At 41.6% G+C, this 22,423-nt stretch overlaps 1 protein-coding gene across 1 annotated transcript; it reads right to left on the minus strand.

Annotated features, from left to right (window-relative positions):
- Positions 1-3,418: 3,418 nt before the first annotated feature.
- cenpf (centromere protein F) lies at positions 3,419-21,065 on the minus strand. Its single transcript, XM_029278080.2, has 37 exons — positions 20,897-21,065; positions 20,634-20,759; positions 20,206-20,276; positions 19,991-20,121; positions 19,635-19,726; positions 19,273-19,546; positions 18,955-19,157; positions 18,712-18,837; positions 18,494-18,622; positions 17,859-17,981; positions 17,546-17,681; positions 17,304-17,433; positions 16,891-17,170; positions 16,330-16,536; positions 15,772-15,980; positions 15,436-15,565; positions 14,956-15,234; positions 14,267-14,854; positions 13,921-14,094; positions 12,825-13,675; positions 12,454-12,665; positions 12,253-12,361; positions 12,011-12,152; positions 11,726-11,831; positions 11,139-11,392; positions 10,927-11,035; positions 10,544-10,749; positions 10,180-10,398; positions 9,807-9,950; positions 9,301-9,490; positions 9,118-9,215; positions 8,961-9,002; positions 7,599-8,726; positions 7,319-7,448; positions 6,052-6,738; positions 5,428-5,549; positions 3,419-4,486 (listed from the first exon to the last, which is right to left on the minus strand). The coding sequence occupies exons 1-37, from the start codon at positions 21,056-21,058 to the stop codon at positions 4,337-4,339; spliced, it is 8,469 nt and encodes a 2,822-aa protein (XP_029133913.2). The 5' UTR covers positions 21,059-21,065; the 3' UTR covers positions 3,419-4,336.
- Between the last annotated feature and the right edge of the window lie 1,358 nt (positions 21,066-22,423).

Genomic DNA, 22,423 nt, shown 5'->3' on the forward strand with positions numbered 1-22,423 from the left:
TCTGGGCAAAGCCTGGTCCCCATACACTCAAAGGCAAGCTCCCCCAGCACTTGCTTCAGCGTGTAGCCCTTAAGTTCCTGTTCTGTGCAAGGTGACTCTGCCCTGTTGCGGTTGATCCATAGAGCCGGATTGAATCCCTCTTGGCTTGCACCCTCCTCCGGGACCAATTTACAAAGGGGGTACTGCCTCTGACAACCCAGGAATATGCAGACCCCTCCACCACATTAAGGTGGCAATAATTGTTGGAGGGATCAAGTGACTTCATACCAGTTATCTACTTCAGGCTTTAGGCTGTGAAAGTTTTGGAGCTTTAGTCAAAATGAGAACTGATAGGCCTATCTGTCTCTCCAGCTTTATTGTAATGCTATAAAAAAAAGAGCTTCAGATACCCCAGAGCAAACGGTGGCAGGAATATAAACATTTTTTTTTGCTTTTAATCTGTAGTTAACACTTTAATAAATGTTAAACTATCAGTAGAGTCCTTAAAAGACTGACTGAGGTTTTTGGCAACCTGGCAATCCAGGTTTCATATGAATGGATAGGTCATCCATTAAAGTATTTATTAACCACTAATTAAGCCTTTAGTTACAATATATGAGCTCTATATGACCGATGTCAAGTTGCTACTCATATTGTGCACTTCATTGGCCCCTCTATTGTTGTAGATTAAATAATTAAGTGAAGAAGATAAATGGATGACCCTCTGTATCTGTCCTGTTCACATAAACTGGCCGATACTTCCTGTCAGTGACTCTCCTCTGGCCCACAGACCCGCTGCTTACACAGTTTGGCCGGTGAAGAATGGGACAAATCATGCATACAGCAGGGGGATCCACGGTCAGTCAGTCTGTCAGTTTTTAAAGACAGACACACACACATTCACACACAGATGCATACACAAACACACACCCACAGTCTGAGAGCCAGTAATAACATCACTCAGTGGACCCGTCTCCCTGTTTCCCGTGTCCTCTTCCACAGTTGGTTCTGGCACTGCAGCTTCCGCTCACAGCTCGAGCCAGAGACATCAGAGCAGGATCACTCTGAGGTGTGTGACTGTGCTGCCTCCTCTCTGTTCCCATATCCCAGCATGCCTCGGGCCCGTCACCCACTGCCAGGCAGGGAGAAAAAGAACATGTGAGAGAGAAAGCACATACCCTGTCCTCACAAGACCTCAGAAGAACAAGAGGTCAAAGGGTCGGCACACATCAATACCTCTAATCCCAACGTTTATACTGCAGAGGAGACGATCAATGATATGGATCTAAATAAGTGTTCCTTAGACACATCGTAAAGCTTCACCTAGAGAATTACAACTAATCTTTTCTGACATTTTACAGCAGCCACCAATCCCATGTGTTTCTATTGTTACAATAAGTCAGCATGAAGGACACACTAACTGTTGGATACATGGACGGTTCTAGGCAGGGGCCAACAGGGGCAAGTGCCCCTGTAACTCTGAGCTTGGTCCCCCCTGTGGCCACCCCTTCAAAAGGAAGAGCCCCCCTAATAACACAAACACAGTATTTGACTCAACAAGCGGACTCACAATCTAGTACTCAATACTGTTACTGAAACAAATATAAATCATGGTATTCAATGTTGTGGTATTTAATATATTATTTGGCATAGTACATATATATATATTCACCTGGGTTTAATGTTCCCCTCTGACAAATCAACTGGCCCCAGTTTGGCCCCCTCAGTAAAAGTGGTCTAGAATTGTCACTGGTTGGATACTGATGTGTAGAAGCGACACAAGGTCGGGTCAATTTACTGTGTTGTTCTTGTGAAGAAGATATCCTTTATTAATCCCCCGAGGGGAAATTCAATTTTACACTCTTGAAACTGGCTACAAACACAGGCTGAAATACACACACACACACACACACACTAATGGAGAGATGCCAGAGTGAGGGGCTGCACATGAAAGAATGCTGGAGCATTGGGGGTCCAGTGCCTTGCTCAAGGCATCTCAGCAGTTCTCGGGAAGTGAATTAGCACCTCTCTAGCTACCAGACCAACAGACTGAGCTACTGCAGCCCCAGCATGTGATATAGGAACATAATCTTTATAATTTAATAAGTTAAAAAGTCACATGAAGAGGTGTAAAATACATTCATCAAATGGGTGTCCAATAAACAGATGGCTCTGTTTAGGAAAAAAAGAACAGAAATGATGCCATTATGTTAATATCTATGTGCTGCTACTTCTCTGTTCGGTTCAGTGTTCTGTTTATCAAATGTCGAAGTTGAAGTGACTGATCTTAACCTAAGTACAGCCATCGTCATGGTCAATAATGGGCCTTCACAGATTTACAGATGAAGAGACATGGTTTCAGCGATGGGCCTTTTGTTAAGAGTCAACATATCTGCATTCAGAAAATGTACCTCCTTTAAGTTGGTATCATTTGCAACATCAAAAATCTAATAACTGCTGCCTCCTCACTCTCAGTGTCTTGTAAAACAATGTAATATTTGCTTGTGCTGTGAGAGACCACATTCTATTGAGATGTACTTTCAATTTTGTTTTTATGCATTTTTAAAAAGGTGCAGTCACTAGTGTAACCTCACAATCACCACATTTTGCCTTTGCCAGATTTGACTTGTCTTTAATACAGATGGTTCCTAATATCAGCCTGCTCTGATTTGTTGTTTACTCATGTTTTTTTTGTTTTTTTTATATCTGCCTGATGTCACTCTTTGTGGCCATGTTTCTTAATTCTGTAGCTCTTTGAGATTTAAAAAGAAAAGTCTGTTAATGAAATCTATCACTATTTACCAGATTTAGGGTGGATCAAAAAGGTTTATTGCAGTCTATTCTTCAGGGAATTAAATGACAGAACATCTTCAGTTCGCACTTCAGTAAGGGATACATCATGACAGTGGATCAACAAACATGGACATGAAATTGCATGGCTCCCAAAGAAGAATATTTTTTTCAAACTCTTGTGATTAACTATTAGCTTAATTAGAGTGTAGTAAACATCAACTTTTTGATGGACCAAACCTGTTTCCCAGATAAAAGGCATATTAAACGTCAGATGGCTTTCTGAAAGATGTTCTGATCAAAACAAATGATTGTTTGTGTATAACATACATGGTGATTAAGTGTCCACATTTCTTACAGTGTTTTCTACCCTTTTTTAAAATGTCTAGAAAAACTCTCATTCAAAGTTTTATTTCTTCCATTGACAGATAATGCAGACCACTGTAGGTCACACTCTCAAACCATGGCTCAAGTGTTCCACCCTGTGGAGGCAGAGGGTAATGTGCACTTTATCCTTGTCTAACACGCGAGAACAAACTCTTCTCCACATGCTACGGGATAACTTTTCAGGAGTTATATTCAAAAGAATTGTATTGTGAATGTAAGTTTCAAATCCATGAGTGTGTGAAAAAGACACAAAGACAGCATCCAGGTTATAAAGTAGTTAAAAATGTTTAGTTAAAAAAAGAAAAAAAAGATGACATTTAGCCTCAGAAAATATTTACAATGATAAATGACACGGAGCTATTGCTACATAAAACAAACATCAAAATGCCGACTGCTAGTGGCATTTGTTGCCAAGCTAAATGAGAGAGAAGCTCAAGAAAAAAAAAAGTAAAAGCTAAAATACTTTTTCACTGTGCTGGTTTTCTCGACATTGACAAAAACTCTAGAAAACATAGAACAAAGACGGAGACGAAATTCTACAAAAGATTTAGCTGCCATTAGCAATCAGGTGATATGTCATCATGTGGCTAACAAGAGAAGAAGAGCTGTATAAATCATCTACTATGTACAAAGTTCAGGACTTTTCTGACAGCAGTAACAGGAGGACAGTGCTACAGAGTAGAAGCAGAGGAACTAATACACCTGGCTGCTTTACATTCAGAGGCATTGCAAAACAATGGTGAAGCAGAGGGTTAGATAAATGAAGAGGGGAAAAGGAGCTACTGTATGAAGGAAGTGTACACTTTGACATGGTTAGCCAGTGACCCTGCCTTGTCAGTTAGTGATTCATTTTGGTTGTCATGACTATAAACTACAGAACATAAGCACTGAAGAAGTCTATCTCTTGCAATTGTGCAGGAAAGAGACTTGAGAGGAAATACAATCAATTTACAACAAACACAAGCACACAGTAAGAAATAAAGTTGTGATTTAAACATGACGGTGTTAGCCTGACTCTTACTTTTAAAATAAATGTCTTTACATAAAGTGAAATGTTTGTTTCTTTAATAGTGGAGTGATAATCTTTTTGCATCCATGAGTGTGTATACGTGTATATTTCTACAAATAAATCACAAGTGCAAAAGTGTAAGTGTGTGCCTATGTGTGTGTGTTCATTGATCTACTGAATGTGACAGTTGTCTCCTTGTTGGTTCTCGTTCTGCTCGGTTGTCAAAGAACAACGTGGAAGTTTCTCCTCTCCACTCGGGGAAATACACTTCCTGTTTGAGCTGTCTACGGAGGGACTCTGGAAGTCGATGGGCCCCAAAACCTACAGAGGAAGAGCATGACAAAGAAGAAGTTAAAGAGAGTAGAAGGCAATCTAAGCTGTGAGCCTTTTGAGAATTAAAGAAAGTCGGTTCATCTCGCAGCATCAGTTGAATGTAAATGAACTGAGACATTTCTGGGAGACATTCTTTCCTCTTGACCTCTCTGACCTGAAACTCTTACATCCTCCAAATCACCACAGGTTCACTTCAGCTGACCTGATGCCATTAGAAGCTGACCTGGACTAAGTGAAAAGTGACAGGGCTCCAGATATCCTGGAAGACGTATTAGAGGCCCAGCGACCTAACGGAGCGAATGCAGCTTGACCCAGTTAACTTCTTTGAATGTAGTTATCCATTTCCAACAGTTCTCTAAGATAACATGTGGCCTTTTTGGAACCAGCAGGTCTGGCTGCAGGCAATATGTCTCTTTTTGTGAACCTGAAATACCAATCATTTCTCAGAAAAGGTGATGTAACAGAGTGCTAAAGATGACCCTGTCCCAAACATATCTGCATCAGATTCAAATTGGGCAGATCATTTTCCAAATGAACTAAATGTCCACGTTTTAACATTTGTGCTATTTTCAAATAAATATGGGCTTTCATTGTTTTTCAAATAATCACAGCTTTGATTTACACTTTACAAAATATAACAATATTTAAGGCAATGGGTTTTAAGTTTTTTGACTGGTGAAGCTGACAATAAATATTGGAAGGCTCAGAAACACACCCCCCACAGCAAACATTACCATCTTACAATCTCTGCTCTCCTTTCCTGCCCAGTGCTTGAAATCAGACCTCTTTGTTCACAACATTTTCCTGCTTAATGAATATTTCTCTGATTTGTAGCTACAGAGTTCACTGCTTTGAAGATGACATGCAAGGGTACCTAATACAGTGTGTGTGTGTGTGTGTGAGAAAGGGAGATGGTTGCAGCTGCTCACCTTGCTGTCAGATGCAGACATAGGAACACTCTGTTTGGCAGCTAGTCGAGGACTGCAGCGCTTCACTGTGGTTCTCCTCATGATGAAGGGACTCGCCTCCCCCAGAGGGATATCAGCAAACCCTGGGAGCACAAATGAAGACTTCATTCTTTCTTTACTTTAATTTAAAGTAAAAATGTAGTGTTTTGTTGTGGAAACGATTTATTCCAGCATGTGTTTTATAATTGTCTGGGTGATTTTAAATGTGTCAACATGGTTACATTTTGAAGTCCATGGAGGTCTGTTGATGACTAAGAACAAACGGCTGAAAGATTTACTGTCGAACTTTCAAGCTCAACAAAATGAGTCTAGACTTAGACTAGAAAAGAGCCTGTTGAGAGACTTTCTTAGTTCTGCCTGAACTTACTTGTTTAATTCTGACTCTTATTACTCCGCCTTCTTACTTTTATGCTCATGTGTCATTATTCTTCTGCCTGCTCTTACTTGGCTTTATACTCGTGTCCTTTCTTGCTTTTTGTATTCATGATGCTGTTTTCTTGACTCTGTAGCACTTTGAGATTTGTTTTAAAAAGTGTGACTGAGTAACAAATCAAATGTGTTATTATTTGAACAGGCTGCACATACCTCTCTGCACCAGCTCAGGAAGTCCCTCTGGTCTGAACTCCTCATCTTCATGCTCCGTTTTGGGTTTGGGTGTCGTCACAGCGTTGGCTTTGATCTTCTTGGTCAGGTTGTGCAGCGCCTCCTGCGCGCCGTCTTTACCGCTGACATCATGGTGACCTCGTTTCCCTGCGCCCCGAGGAGACCTCTGAGGAGTTGAAGGAGCCGTGTTCTCAGTGTTCTCATCTAGATTTGCTTCCTGATGTTTGGAAGAAGACTTCCTCCCTGAGCGTCTGGGGTGAGTACTTTTAGTGCTGCCAGAGCTGGTGTTAGCATGTTTGTTAGCTGTGAGCTGCTCCAGCCGTGTGGTCAGCGCATCATTGGTCTCTTCCAGTTTGTGGACTTCAACCATCAGTCGGCAGTATTTATCCATACTCTCATCTGCCTCCTTGCTCTTCTCCTCCACGAGGGTGTTAAGTTCATCCAGGTCGCTCTTCATCTCCTCCAGCTCTCTGTTTTTTTCCTCTAATTCCTTTTTCCTTCCCTCAAGAGCAGCCTTCAGTTCTTCAAGCTCCTTAGTGTTTTCAGCTGTCTCCTGCCTGTTCTGCTGCAAGGCCGTCTTCATGTCTTCTACCTCTTTCTCTCTCTCTTTAGCCTCCATCTTCAGCTGGTTCACCTCAGACTGCACCTCCCCGCTGCTCCTACTGTCACCTGAAACAAGAATGTTCAGAAACTATTCAGCTGCCCTTTCCAGAGAATAAATGTTTTCGAAAGCACAAAAAAGTTCCCGTCATCTCTACTTGATAACAATAATAATGGAAGTAATATAGGTAGCGCCTTTCAAGGGACCCAAGGAGACTTTACATGATGGAGTAATGAAAGGCAATCAAGGTTCTTGTATAGGAAATGTCCCTCTTAAAGTCATCTGATACCTGACCAAGTTTAGCTTGAGTTAACATGTGTTCCTGTTTTCAAAATCTTAAATATACATTTGACCTCTCACTAAATGTGAATCCTAATAAATTCAGCAAATACAAAGTTATTTTGAGAAATGGGCTGCAGCACACTAGCACTGACAATAAAGTTATCAAAGCCTCCTATATCAAATTGAAGGAACATCTTATGATAAATCCAGCATTTTCTTCTCATCATTTTGCCTTTTTTTTTTTAAGAGTGAATTCAAATCGATCTAAAACCCAACCCGAGCTGTGTTCAGACTTAAAATGTAACATCTCAAGTCAACATCGCTTTTTTTTTTAAACTGCAACTGTTTCTCAAATGTGTTTCATACCTGAGCTGTTCAACATCACTTCCTTCTCCTGCTCCAGCTGTTTGCAGGTCTTCATCCAAAGACTTATCTTGCTCAGAGCAGAGTCTCTCTCTTTAGTCAGACGAGCAACGCAAGACGTTAACTCGGACGTCTGTGAAAGGTTGACAGAAAACGGTTAGATTAAGACATGTGGGGAGGTGGCGCATCACTTACATCTATGTACCATAGGGACTAAATCTGGAAAACGATTTAAGCATTTCTATCATTTTTAAACCTACATAATCTGTGTGTGTGTGTGTACCTGTTCATTGAGCTGTGCAACAGACAACTTGTGTGTCTCAAGCTCCTTTTCCAAAGAGGCTAATGATGCCTGAAGACTCTCTTGTTCTTCTGTGAGCTTCTTACTCTCTTCCTCTGCTCTTTGCTTCTCTTGTTCCAGTGAACATAGAGATAGAGACAGCTGCCGTCTCTCGGCTTCAGTCAAAGCTAAAGAGGACTGCAAATCTTGTTCTTCAGCTTCCAGTTTCTCCTTCTCCTTTTCTACGGTTTCCTTCTCTTGCTTTAATAAAGTCAGAGATTGTTGCATGTCATGTTTTTCTTTCTCTGCTGAGGTGAGACTAGTTTGAAGCCGCTCTTTCTCCACAGCGAACATCTCCTTCTCTTGCGCCATTCGTCCATTCTCTTCTTCTACCAAGCCCAGAGCAGACTGCAGGTTTTCTCTCTCTTGTTCCACTGATGACAGGGTAGAAAGCAGTTTCTCTTTCTCTTCTGCCAGCTGACTGTTGACTTCTTCTAACTTCTCTTTCTCCTCCATAAGAGTTGAGATGTCGTCTCTCTGATCTGCCTCCTCCTTTTCCGACACTACTCGCTCCTCTTCTTTTGCCTTTATGATTGTTTTAAGCTCCTTTATTTCTTCTCCCAGAACGTCAATGTTGCTCCTCAGGTTGTTTCTCTCTTTCTCCCACTCCCCTCCCTGAGAGCGCAGCCTCTCTCCTTCTCTCTGCCACTCCTCCAGAGAAGACTCCAGAGAGGTTTTCTCTTTCTCCATCTCTAGCAGCAGAGACTGCATCCTCTCTCTTTCTCCTTCGGTTTCAGCCCTGTTTTGTTCAAGAGAGATCTCTCTCTGCCTCGAGGCCTCCAGCTGAGCCTGAAGGTCAACCATTTGTCTGGTTTGCTTCTCTGCTTCCTCTCTCATTCCTTTCTCCAGCTCTTCCACCCTGTTTTCCTGCCTTTCCTTCTCCTCTTTCCGTTCTACCTCTGCCTTCTCTATACTTCTCTCCAGCTCCTCCTTAGCGGCCTTCAGTTCTTCTATCTCACTGTTTTTGGTTTCCAGCTCCCTCTCCATGCGGTCTTTCACAGATCTCAGATTGTCCAAGGTGGCAGAGAGCTCCAAGAGTTTCTCACTGAGGTCTCTCTTCTCCTCCTCCACCTGAGGGTCAGGAGGTGGTGAGTGTTGAGGATAGATAGAAACAGAAAAGAAAGCAAAGGGCAGGGGGGGAATGAAACAGAATGGACAGAAGGGAAGGAAAGGAGAGAAAAATTGAGTTGATACATCTTAAGGATTAACAGCTATTACATAGCAATATATGAACATCAAGCAAAATCTCAGATAAGGAGCAAAGGGCATCAGATAGCAGGAAAGAAAATATGAATATGAATGTACCTTTGTCCTTTCCTCCTCCAGCTCAGCTTTAGCGGTTTCAGCCTGTGTACGAGAATATCATCATCCTTTTAACACACTGTGCTGACCTTTTATCAAACATCTTTGCTTATGTGAAAGTTATCCAGGCAAAAATATATCCATGCCTATGTCAGAATACCTGAAGTACAGCATCCTCCAGACTTTGCTCCATATCCTCCTTCTCTCGCTGCAGGGCATCGATGCGATCCTGCAGTGAGTCAGACTTTCTCTGCGCAGCTAGAAAGGTAAAAGAGTCACATTTAAAACCGACGCAGACTCACCACACACATCCAGAGTTTATGCAATGTCAATGGATGATCACCTTTGAGGAGCTCCCCCATCTTCTTTTTCTTCCTTTCGTCTGACTCGATGCGGACCTGAAGCTTTTCGATCCCGGTCCTCATCTGCCGGACCTCATCCTGTGTGGAGTTCAGACGAGAGGCGATCTCCCCCTTTTCCAGCAGAGAGGACTCCAGCGACTGCGAGAGACGACACACTTCTCCTTCTAAAGCCTGGAGGAGAAAAGGAGAGGTTTAGAATAAATAATGTTCTGCCATTCAAGAATGAAAGGATTATAACTATTTACTTTTCTCATCAGAAAAACACAGAATCAGGTTGTGACGCTTGTTGCTGATACAAAACAGATGATACTAAAGTGCATCTGAACTATGCAAGGCCAATATCCTCTATAATCAAAGTATGCTAACTGCTAACATTGTTCTTTTTTTGCTAACTTAAAAGACCAAACTCTTTCTGTTTTGTTTCACTAACAATATAAACAGTAAGCATAATTAAAGGAACAAGATCTCAGAGAAAACCTTTTCTTACCTGTATCTTGCCAACCATGGATTCTGTGTTTTGATTGGCCGAAGTGTGGTCTTCTTTGATCCTGCCAAGCTGTCCAATGAGCTCCTCTCTTTCTCCGCTCTGTTGGGAAATCGCCTGCTCCAGCGCCTTGATCTGCTCCATCAGCTGTAATTAAAGAAAAGGGATGAGGGTTATACTTGTAATGTCATTAAAACGTGTAAGAAAAAGGATATCAATATATCAAACCACACAAACAAGAATGCTTTGCCAACTCTGTAAAGATCCTTGTGTCCCCTTTTGGATACAGGCTAACAAAGGTGCAGCAGGTGAAGACACTCATGACAGAGGTGCTTTTCACTCACTCTCACCTCTCTTGAATATCTTATGCACGTACCTGTTGCCTCTCTGAGTTCAGTTTCTCCATGCTGCTTTGCAGAGCCTCATACTCCTTCCTCCCTGCTCTGATGTCATCCTCCAGAATGGAAATGAGGTTTCTGGTGTCACAGTTAGTCTTCTCCAGATTGTGAGCTTTCTCTCTCCACTGGCCCAAAGACTGGTTCAGGTCATCTCGCTCCTCAGTGCAGGACACCAGTTCAGATCTCAGCTGGGTTGTCTAAACAAACAGTTGGATTAATTATAATGATGCCACATTGTTAATTGTGGAAGCTCTTTTTCTATAATAAATCTAATTAAAGCACAGTGACTTTCCCTTTAATATTCAATATTTTGATTGTGTATCTCACAATGGGAGTGCTCACCTCTGACGTAAGTGTCTCCACCTGCTGCTCTATGCCTGAACAAATCCTTCTCTGGGTCTCCATCTCCTCCTTCAGTTTGGTCCTCTCCTCGTGCAGGATCTCCAGATCAGACTCCATGCCCAGGATGTGCTGTTCCAAGTTGGCTTTCTCTGAGCGGACTCTCTTCAGCTCACTCTCCTGTTGAAGGAATTTCTCATCCCAACCACCTACAAGGGAAATATGGAATCAGTATAATCTGACAACACATACACAAAAACCTCAAAGCATGTGTGTGTGTGTGTGCGACTTTACAAATCTGTTGTGCCATCATCATCATCATCACAGACTGATCACTAGATCTTACATGAAGAATAGAATCCCTTGTATCCAGTAAAATAATTTACCTTTTGTCATCTCCAGTCCTTCCAACATCTCCATCACATCAGCCAGCTGACATTTAGCAGTTTGCAGCTGCAGAGTTAATGTCTCTCTCTCCTCTGACAGCTGGGACAACTAAAAATCAACACAGTATTTTAGCTGTGGTTAAACTTAAATGGCAGGAAAACAGTCGCACTATTAAAGACAAATGTTGCATTCTGCAATGTCTTCCCCTCACCTGGTCAGCAGCACCTTTCTTCTCCTCCAATATGATTTTCAGCTTTTGTCCTGAACTGTGGGCCTGCTCCTCTGCTGCATGAACTCTCTTTTCCAAGCTTTGAACTTGGACCTCCAGGTCAGAGTTTAACTCCATCCTCAGCGTGAGGTCAGATTTCAGTAGGTCAAACTCTGAGCGCAGGGACTCAAGTTCATGTTCTCGTTTTGTGAGAACATTCTTAAAGTGGTTCGAGTCACCTTGCTCCAGGGACGACTCTGTTGAATAAATACAAGTTAGTGAAACATCACTGATCAGATGTATAGACACAATCCAGCATGTCAATCAGAACGTCATGATAAACTCCTTTATTGGCTATAACAGGCTGTTGGTGGTTTTATTGGTCAAAGCAAAGGTCGGCTGCTTCAATTCTTATGTTTAAAAATTTTGGTTTAACAATTCATTAGTCTTTTGGATTTAAATAAAGTAAATCATGAAGTACTTTGGCAGAAAATATTGATATTATGAGTATAAAGTCAAAGACCAGCATAAAAAAGTTAGAAAGAAAAATGAAACAAACAAAGAGACATAGAATATATTGTATTACTCACCAGTGGATGTTAACCCTCTGCTCACACAGAGAGAAGGGGATGGCAGAGAAAGCTCACAGGTTGAATTTTCAAGGGCCTCTTTAGGACTACTGATGTCTGCAGGAACCTGCAGAAATAAAGAAAAAATGCTAAACAAAGGCAAAGAAAAAGCTCAATAATAAATTTTACCTGCCACAATACAACCTTTAATGAAACAAAACAGTGAATAATAAGGAATATCCTGAAATGTCAGTTAAAACTCATAAATTTAAAATGATAAATTAAGTATTTCCAACTATTTTCTACCTGGTCAAAGGATTCCTGCTGCTGCTCCTCGTTCCCCCTCACGGCCTCGTCATCAACCATACAAGCTGCCAGCTCCTCATCAGACTGTTCGTGTGTCACCTCTGTTTCAGGGGTGTTCTCTTTGAAGACCAGCTCTGTCTCACTAAATGGAAAAAGGGAGATACGATGTGTCTCTTTGAAGTGTTGTGTAATAAAACACACAAAGACACTGATAAGGGGGAGGTGAACGTGTATGTGTGTACCTGGAGGCTTCTCCGGCGTGGATGGAAAGTTCACCCACTTCAGAAATATTAATATCTGAACTGACGCTTGCAACATTTGGTTCTGCGTCAATGTTTGCTGCTGATTCTCCTGAGAAAAGGTGTATAGAAGAGTCAATATTCAATTTCAAGAAGCTGCAGTGTCCTACGGGAAATTTAATCTTGTTATTGGTTAACACTCACCAGCAGTTTCTTTCTCATCAGACTCCATGACACTGATTTGGTCTTCTTGGTTCTGGGGTCCCTGTGAGTCTGAGAGCAGCAGTATGAGGCTTTTTTGTTGGTCCACTTGCTCCAGCAGTGAACTGTGCTTCTGCTCCGACACAACCAGGTCCTTCTGTAAGGCGCCCAACTGTTGATGCAGATCTGCTAAGTCTTCCTCAGACTGTCGGCTCCTGTTATGCAAGTTATACAACATGAAAGTCCAGCTATTGTAATAACAGCTAATCTAAGTAATAAGTACCAAAACATAGATATAGAAAAGACCAAGGAAACAAGAACTTAGTAACTCATGAGACTACAGAGAGTGAGGCCGATAAAAAAAAGGACAGTACCTCTCCCTGATCTCCTCCTCAGACCTCGTGTGTCTCATCTCCAGCTGCTCCTGCAGCCTCTGGTGCTCCTGCTGTGAATTCAGCAGGGACAGCTGGATGCCCTCCTTCTCCATTTTGAGTGAAGTCATCTCATTTTCATACAGCTCGATGCTTTCTTGTAACTGCAGCTTCTCTTCAGTTACTTGATTCAGGCGACTTAGTAGATTGGTGTTCTCCTCCGTCAGCTGGTTGAAGTTAACTTCCAGCTCAAGCTTTTCTTCAAGTATTCTCTTCAGGTTACTGCTCTCAGACGTTAGTTCACACAGCTTTAGCTCAAGCTGGATCTTTTCCTCATTTATTAAACTTAAGGAAACATCTAACTTTGCTCTCTCCTCGATAACCTGTCTAAGAGTAGACTCAGCTTCTTGTTTCTCTTCAGTGAAGTCCATGATGCTGGTCTGCAGTTGTTTGTTCTGCTCACTCAGCTCGTCTACACTGATCTGCAGCTCTTTCTTCTCTGCATTTACTTGAATCATTTCAGCGTCTGCTCGCAGTTTGTCATCTGTTAACTGTTTCAAAGTAGTCTCAAGATTGTTTTTCTCTTGCAGTAACTGGTTCAGATCGTTGTCTTTGTCCTCGATGATTTGCCTGTGAGTTGACTCTAGTTGTATATTATCCTCTTTGGCCTGACAAAGGTTAGCCTCTAGAGTGGCAACGCTCTCCTCCAGCTGGCTTCTTTTGACAGCGTCCTCCTCCATGCGACTTATTTCACAGCTTCTCTCCATTAACTCTTCCCTCGCTGTGACGTACTGACTCTCCAGCATCGAGTTCTGAGACTGAACCTCTTCTAACCGGGTTTCCAAAACAGACACCTGCAAAGATGAGAGTTTATAATGTATACAGTGGTGGATTTTCAAAAGGCCAAAAAGTCTCTGGTAATAAAAGATGAGGAAACTTAGCTGCCTACATTTTTAAACCACTAAATAAATCAGGGATGTATTATACAGTCTATGATAAACCTCCAGTGTCAAATCTTAAATTTGAAATTAAAATATATTAGTCAGTGTGAAGATTCCTTGTCATCATTCTTTTGACTATTATTTGAGGCAGAATATACCTGTGCTTTGCTGTCCTCCAGTCTTGCTTCCATGTCAGACATCTGAATTTGGTTTTGAGCCAGCTGAGCCTCCTGGGTCTCGATGGTTCCCTTCAGCTCCTCAACCTGACCATCAAAAGAGTTCATGACCGTCTCGTTGTCCTCCAGGTCCATTTGCAGCATCTCCATTTGTACCTGAAAGTGAAAAGTGAAATGACTCATTGCACTTTAAACGTTTCACCTCTATATAAGAAGTTGTTAGGATACTGTGAGCCCTTCAAGATTAAAACAACATAGCACCATCATAACTCAGTGAGAGAAGGTTGTGGACATGTAAATAATATCCATGGACATATTTATAACTAACCTTGATTTTGTTCATGGCAACCACCTTCTCCTTGAGTTGCTCTGAGGTTTTGGCCTGCTCCGCCTCGGCTTTATTCAGCTTCTCTTTCAGACTTTTGACCGAGTTGTCTCTCTCCTCTAAACCGCTTGAAGCAGCAGACAGAGTCGCCTTCATGGTCCTGATCTCGTCCCGCCGAGAGCTCGATTCCGCTTTATAAGCAGTTGCTGATTTCTTAGCGGCTTCAAGCTTCTCTTTGAGGAATTTCTCTTTGGTGAGGGCATTTTCAATCTCCAAAGCGTGATTCTCCGACTCTTTGCTCATCTTCTCAGTGAGATCTTTGACCTCTGTCTCCAAACTGGAGATCAGATTGTTCTTCTCTGTCAGGGTGTTCTCCAAGTTGGACTTGATTTCAACAGTGGAGGAGTGACTTGTCTCAAGAGCTTCTAGCTGTTTTTGAAGGTCAGCATAGGATTTGTTGATCACGTCCAGTTCATTCTTTAAAACAAGGAGCTCCTCTGCTGCAGCTTTGCTCACAGATATCTCCTCTTCTAAGGACGAGATCTGCTCCTGGAGGTTGTTGGTCTTCTCAGTCTGACACTGTTGGATGTTCTTCAAAAGTAATAAGTTAAAGTTAATATTTGATTGTAGTACAGTCCATTGAAAATGTGAGAAAATAAGTAAAACTCAACATAACAAATACAATGTTTTACCTCAGCCTCTTTCTTCATCTCCTGAAGTGAATTTTCCAGCTCATCCTTTAGTTTCTCCAGAGAAGAAATCTGAGCTTCAGCATCTCTCAGCTGCTTCTCCCTCTCTTCCGTTTGGCTCTGCAGATCCCTCAGCTCCTCCTCTAACTGCTTGATCTCTTCTGATTTTTTCTCGTTCATGTTCTTGTGTTCCTCTACATTTTGGGACAGTGTCTTAATCTGTTTCTGCAGCTCAGCTCCAAGCTGCTCCTGGACCTTCATGAACTGATCCATAGAACTGACCTGAAATGTAAACAGAGTTTTAAATGATGGCTTTTATTGGCTCAGACAAAGGCTTATTATGTTTTAATGTCACCAGAGTAGATTAAAACAACTACAAACAAAATGATGAAATATGAAAACATAATGTTACTTCTACTATTAAATTAAAGAAGTATTTTTCAATCTGTTTGAAGGGATTCTAAGCAGTCCAGTTGAAAAGACCTGATTTTTGGTGAGTTGTAGATCTTGCTGAGTCTCCTCCAACTTCAGTCTGAGCTGCTCGGCCTCCTCCATCCTTGCTGAAACATTTTCCTCACACTGCTTCATCAGGGCTGCCTTCTCCTTGGTCAACCTGGAGAGATTCAACAGCAATGGCAGAGGAAATTTACTTTCCTCTTCAACCCTGCAGTCTCATGTTGCACAATAACGAAGGGTGGAATCAACATCTCTCATACACAGCGTGAAATAAACTTAACGTTATAAAGTATAGGTAGGACTTATTGCAGGGCTGTTCAACTGGGGAGAAAAACAAGTTCCTTAAAATGAATAAAACTTCACCTGGTGTTTTGCTCCTCCTGCTGTGCGGTGGTTTGAGTCAGGCTCTCTCTCAGCTGGCTGATCTCTGCTTGGCCCAGTTCGAGCAGCTGGTCTTTGGAGCGAGCCAGGTCACAGGCTGCCTGGTGCTCGTCCTGCAGCTCCTTGTTTGTCTGCTCAGCCTGCTCTACTCGAGTCGTTTCTTTTTGCAAACGTGACTCCAGATCTTTGACCTGCTCAGATAACAGAGACGACATTAAGCCAAACAAGAATTAAATATAAACATCAGCTAACAATCATATTTCTTTAGGTTCAGTCAGATACTAAAATGTTATCCTGCACTGTTAGTGAGACTAAGATCAGAATGTAAATGTCCAAAACAATTCAAAGAGACAGGTTTCCTCTTTTTACATTCAACAATTTAACATTTTGAATCCTCTAAGACCTTGATATACATCAACTCTCCCGTTGTTAGTTTTTGCCACGAGGGCATTATGGACTATTAAACTGAAATATTTTAGTTCATAAAATCTAATTTAATCCCCAACACAAGTGACACAGGAAACACATCAAATAGGTCACCTGAGCTTCAAGCTGAGTCACTTGCACACCAACATTCTCCAGATCTTTGCTGTGTTTATTTCCAGCCTCTGATAATTTCGACTGGAGCTCCTGGTACTGATGCTCCCTCTCCTCCAGCTCTGTGCTCTTGTTGAGGAGTTCTCCCTTCAAAGAGTCGATGTGATCGGACAGACGGGCCTTGTCTCCCTCCACACTCGTGACCTGCTTCTACAATAGTAAGAGGTGTATTTTAGGTGAGGGTTCAAGTAATGTAAAGATGAAAGAAACACGAGAAGAAAGTCAAACACATTAAACATGAAAAAAAATGTTTGGCATCCAACCAAAAGAAGGGAAACAATGAGATTAAAACACATCATGGAACATCTGGACAAAAAGATCCAATAGAAAATCAATTATTTGTTGTCTATGTAATCATTATTAAAGTTGACCTCAAATCTTAAAGGGTTAAGGTTAGGAGCTTTTAAGCATGCGTGCCCCTGTGTTAATGTAACAGACATCATTTCATATTGATTTAAATAAGAAGAGTTTCATGTCTTTCCTAATGCATAACTTCCGCCTTACCTTAAGTCCATCATTAGCCTCATTCAGCAAGGTGACACTGTTCTCCAAGTTTCCAATTTTGTCGGTGAAGTCTTTCTGCACAGCTTCAGTTTCATTAATCAACGTCTCCTTTTCCTTCTTCCACTCAAGCAGACTTTGATGTTCTAGCTTCAGGTCCTTACACTCACTCTGACTCGCAGTGAGGTTCGATTTTAGATCTTGAGTTTCCTTCTCGAGGACAGTCAATTTGTTGGTAAGCCTCTCTGTCTCCGTCTTCTGTTTCTGCAGTTCGTTCTGAGACCTACGATAAAAATACAAGGAATGTTTACAATAATTAAAGAGCAAGTTAATTACCACATATATAAGATTCCTTACTCTCTTCACACAAGGTGTGACTGAACATTTTTTCAGTCTACTGTAGAAACTCTTTTTACCTGTCATGTTTGGTCTCTGCATCAGAGAGCGTCTTCTTCAGGTTTTCCAGGTCCCTGACTGAGGCCTGGGTCTGCTGCTCCAGTTTGGTCTGAAGTTTCTTCAGCTCCTCTGCCTGTCCTTCTGATTTTGCTGAAGATAAAAAGACAAACTAATTATATATTTTTTTTTAAAGTAAACTGGGATCACATCAGATCGTTGTGATCCATCTTGTGCTATTATTGTAATAATTGTAATAATTTACCTTTGAGGTCATCCAGCAACCCCTGGGTGCGTTTGAAGCTCTGGTCTACGCTCTTCTTCTCGTCCTCCAGCTGACTCAGACGCCTGCTGCTCTGGTCCAACTGGACAGTCAAACTGTTCTTCTCTTTCTGCAGCTCCTAGATAGAGAAAAGACACACACGAGTGAGACCATGTAGAGAAAAGAGTGCTATGGAATGTATATAAAATTAACAAAAGGTTGAATGGGGAAGATATGCTCCCAATGTTGAGATTATAAACATAGTTTGTTTTTATTTTATACTTAATTAAATATATTTTCACTAAAATCAACTGACCTCCATTTTCTTGCGGAGGTCCTGCTCTTTGGTCTGGCTGGCCTGGAGGCTTTGCTCTGACCTCAGAAGTTTCTGTTTCTGCTCCTCCACTGCCCTCTCCATCTGACTCCTCTGGAAGTTCATCTGGGGAGGAGCAAGAGGAGAAAAGAGTTATGAAGAGAAGAAAGATGCACAAACGAAGACAGACATTTTTGGAACAAATTTTACAAACAAAAGCGGCCATTGACCCAGTTAGAGAAAGGTGATGCAGACAGCTGGATTTTACTCCTGAACTGCAACACTCAATCATCAATCAAACAACATCTACCAGATAAATATCAGTGTTTTAAACATTGCGAGCAGTTTACCATTTCATGCAAACTGAAAAGTGGTCATAGTGCACAAGAAAACACGGTAAAGGCATCAAGCTGGCAACCATGTCTTGCGGTATATTCCATCCACCTGACATTGAAAAGCCAGCCTCTGATCAATATGTCCATTTACAGTAACAGTAGCATCAAGGTACAGATAACAGAAACGCATTAAAAAACTAAAAACAATGAAAATTGAACACAAGGCGAGCTAGTTGATATAAAAGAGAAGTAAGTACATGAGGCTGAGCAATAAAGAGTTTGACTGAGATGTTTTAAAGTTACCTTCTCCATGTCTGCCTGCACCACGTTGTGTTCTTTTTTGGACTGTTGGAGCTCTTGTGTCAGCTTGGTTCTGGTCTGGTTCAGCTGCTGGTCCAAAGCCTGGTGAGAACTCTGCAGCTGGGCAAGCTCCTACACAAGGCACAACATCTTTTTGATTAAAATGGCATTTTATTTACAATGTTTGATAAAAGTAAGAATAAAGGTCCAGCAAGTGAGACCTTTTGACTGTCTCTCTCTTGGTCCTTGAGTTTCTGCTCCAGGGCTCGTCTGCAGCTCTCAGCGTTGTGTCTCTGACAGTTCATCTCCTCCGTCACTTGTTTCAGCTTCTGCTCAACGGACGAACACTGAGGACAAAATGAAGACTCTTTGTCAGACATTGTCGTGATTTCTACTTTTCTTTGTGCTAGTTTTTTGGTAGTATAAAATCAGTTAACAGGCAGAATAGACACACGGCAGCCTACCTTGGAAACAGCCTGCTGGTGTCTGTCTGTAGCCTGACTCAGCTCATGGCTGGACTTGGCCAGGTCTCGGTCCCGCTCGGTCAGCTCCTTGCGGGCCTGGTTCAGTTGTGTCTGTAGTTCCTGCAGCTTGGAGGCTTGGTTACGAATTTCCTTTTCCTGAGTGGACAGATTCCTCTCCAGCTCCGTCACACGGCCCCGCAGCTCTGATGAAGGCACAGTACAAACTAAAGCCCTGCTGCTGGACATGTTCAGGATGTCTCATTCAACTGGAGCCTAACAATAGTATAAGACACTATGAACATATACAAAGCAGTTCACCTTGGTTTATGGTCCTCAGCTGCTCTGTCTGATGGGAGGAGCCACTGGGACTTTGTGCCACCATTGAAGAGCTCATCTGCTGGCTACTTTTAATGGGTGTCTCCTCGTGAGTGTCCCACATGGAGGCCCCCCGCCTTTTTAGAGGTGTTTCAATAAAATCCAGAGCCAGGCGACCATGGCCCTGATCCTTTTGTTGCCATGGGAATATGGAAGACCCAGCTTGGCGAGCAGCGATGTCCTTGTGGCCAACACTGACTGAGGACTGATTCAACAGCTAGAAGAGAAGTAGAGACAAGTTAAGATCGTCAACCAGGAAGAAACAATCACAGGTAAGACATTTATATAAAAAAGGATGTACTCACTTTGACCTGTAGAACTTTCAGCTCGGTCTCTAGTCTTTGCCTTTCTTCCACCTCCTGGCTGTATTTCTGCTGAAGCTCCTCTAGTCTGTTGTCTAAGGAAGAAAAACACCTTTTTAGGGTGAAGGGTCACAACCACCCGGTCCCTTTGATACATAATATTGTTGGCTCCCCCAGGAATTGCTCCTGGGCAACAGAAGCCCTAACATTGACAATATGCAAGACTGACAGCTAAGTATGTAGCTGCAAATCCAAAACACAGAGGTGACGAAACATGATAAGAGGTCAACTCCACTCACATAAATTGATCAAATAAATGCAGTACAAGACAATGATGGTTAAAAAAAGAGCTGAAATACCCTGCTGTCTATAGGCCGGGACAGGAGCGGGGGTAGTAAAACTTTTCTGTGGAGTGGTGTAAGACTGAATGTCAGAGGAGGATGATGACAAGGAGGAAGAGCCAGCAGAACGATCCAGTTCACTTTTGTATCTGAGCAGCAAAAACAGCAAAGACAACGTCAACAATCCATCCTCTCTACTCGCTTAAATATGTATAAACAGACAGTGAACTCACTTCTTCAGCTCCTGCTCCAGTCGTTCAATAGTCTTCCTGCAGGAGTTTAGCTGACCGTCTAGGTAGCTCACCTAGGTTTAGGAAATAGTTTAGTCAAGGTCAAAGAAAAAGTAAAAAAAACGTCCCCAAATAGGAAAATCTTTCTTTTTTCTTGTTGGATTGGTTGATTATGTAGCGGAAACTTGTTTGTTGGTCCATAAAAACAGCTCAAAGTATGTGACACAGAGATGCTCTGCAATTATTGTGAAACATAACACCTATTATAACCCATAGATACAAAAATGGCTGAGAGATACTTTACAGTATATTTTGTCTGACACATAAATATCTGCTGTAGATTATCTGTGATTGATTATTTTTACCCTGGTTGGATGTTCATTTCACATTTAATAGCAGCAGATATTTCATTTGATCTCCAATAAACTAACCTGCTGTTCTTTGACTCCCAGGTCATGGCATGCCTTCTGACGAGCTTTCTCCACAGAGTCACAGGACTCTAGGAGTGACTGGTTCTCTCTTTTCAAAGCAGAGGTTTCGCTGCGTTCATTGTCCGACTGGGGAAAAAAACAAACAAATGATTAACAGGTGGATTTCTACAACTTGTTTTGCCAACATGTGGCTTCTCCCCAAGAGAGTAAATACAGGTTTGTTTATCTGAATCATTAAATATTCTAGACAAATAGACACCAACCTTTTGTTTCTGCTTTTGCAGGGCGGCCTCTAAAGAGTCCATCTGAAACTGTTTCTGTGACCTTTCCTTCTTTAGTTTGTCCAGCTGGACCTCCATCTCCTGGATCTTCTGCAGGGCTTTCCCTGGAAGTCCATCTTTCCACTCCTCCACCGCCCAGCTCATGGTTACAACCTGCCTGAACAAAAACATCCACTGAATCAGGGGCAAAGTAGTCTGAACCCAAAAGCTCAATATTACACTAAGTAATCGGGGCACCAATTCAATGAAACATAATGATATCTACGTAGTAAAAACAAATGTTTACTTTTCAAATAAACCAAAACAGTGAAGAGAAAAAGAGAAATTGAAGCTTCAATGAACTTCTCTCCTAACCTAAGTATATGGAGAACATTTCACAGACAAGGAAGCAACTGTATGCAACAATAAAACCACAATTAAACCAGTTTTCTCACTTGTTATGACGTCAAAGCATCACATAGTTTATAGAGTCGTAAACAAGGAGAGGTTTTCTTCTTTACTAACAAACGAGCATGTTGAAGTTAACAAACACAGGAAGCTACGTAGCTAACATAACGTAAACCAATGTTAATGTTTCCAGTTTCTTTAGCGAATTAACTCTTAATAAACAAACAATTTAGATATAAATGCTGGTTACATGTTGATTAAAACAAGTAAAACTTAAATGTCATGTTAGCGTTGAAAGTTTACATGGAAATAACGTGACAACATTGTTACAGAGCAAAACGTTAATATCGATTTAACGTTGAAATCAATGAAGCTCATCGGCTGGAAAGGACTAAATGTAAATTAAGACGACCATTTTTACCACTGTTTACTTACAGCTTGGATGAAAGTACAATAAGTAAGGACTTAATTAAATATCTTACTTTGGGCGCGATGCTCCTTTATCTCTGTTTGGGTTGAGCTCCTTCAAAATTCAAACTCAAACGGAGGAAACCGCAATCCGCTCAACCGCACGCCCATTGGCTGGTTCTGGTTGACGTCAGTCATGCAGCGTTCCTGATTGGTCTATTTCTACCCCTGTCTCAGTATTGCCACCATGTGGTGGGATTGTTGAAGTTCTCACCCGAAACTGTCAAGACTGTATTCTATAGATAGATAGATAGATAGATACATAGATAGATAGATAGATACTTTATTGATCCAGAGGGAAATTCAAAGCATCCAGTAGCAGGTTACAAAGACATACATGACATGAAACATTTGTTACAAATTAAACCACAAAAACCGACGCCCCCCCCCCCCCCCCCATACATATATATTAACCTGAAAAAAGATTTAAAGAATACCCCTAAATGAAACAAACTAAAACTGTGCAATTAAAAATATACTTATACAAGAAATGTACATAACCCGTGCAGGGATAAAAATATATGTGCAATTTAAACAAGAACCTATAAACAGTTGAGGAAAAAATCTCTAATTAGACCTGAATATAAAAAGTAAGAATAAAACCTTGACCTTCTGAAGTAGTGTTGACCACAAGCTGTCAGATTCCTCCAAACT

Source organism: Labrus bergylta, chromosome 3, assembly GCF_963930695.1.
Source record: "Labrus bergylta chromosome 3, fLabBer1.1, whole genome shotgun sequence".
NCBI classification, from domain to species: Eukaryota; Metazoa; Chordata; class Actinopteri; order Labriformes; family Labridae; genus Labrus; species Labrus bergylta.

Bases quoted from the DNA above. Each gene is read 5' to 3' on its own strand.
- cenpf (XM_029278080.2), bottom strand. From the start codon at position 21,058: ATGAGCTGGGCGGTGGAGGAGTGGAAAGATGGACTTCCAGGGAAAGCC. The intron at 9,491-9,806 runs GTAAGAAAAGGT...TTTCTCCTCCAG, and splicing joins CCATGGTTGGCAAGATACAG to GCTTTAGAAGGAGAAGTGTG. The intron at 9,216-9,300 runs GTGATCATCCAT...TTACCTTTCTAG, and splicing joins GATGGGGGAGCTCCTCAAAG to CTGCGCAGAGAAAGTCTGAC.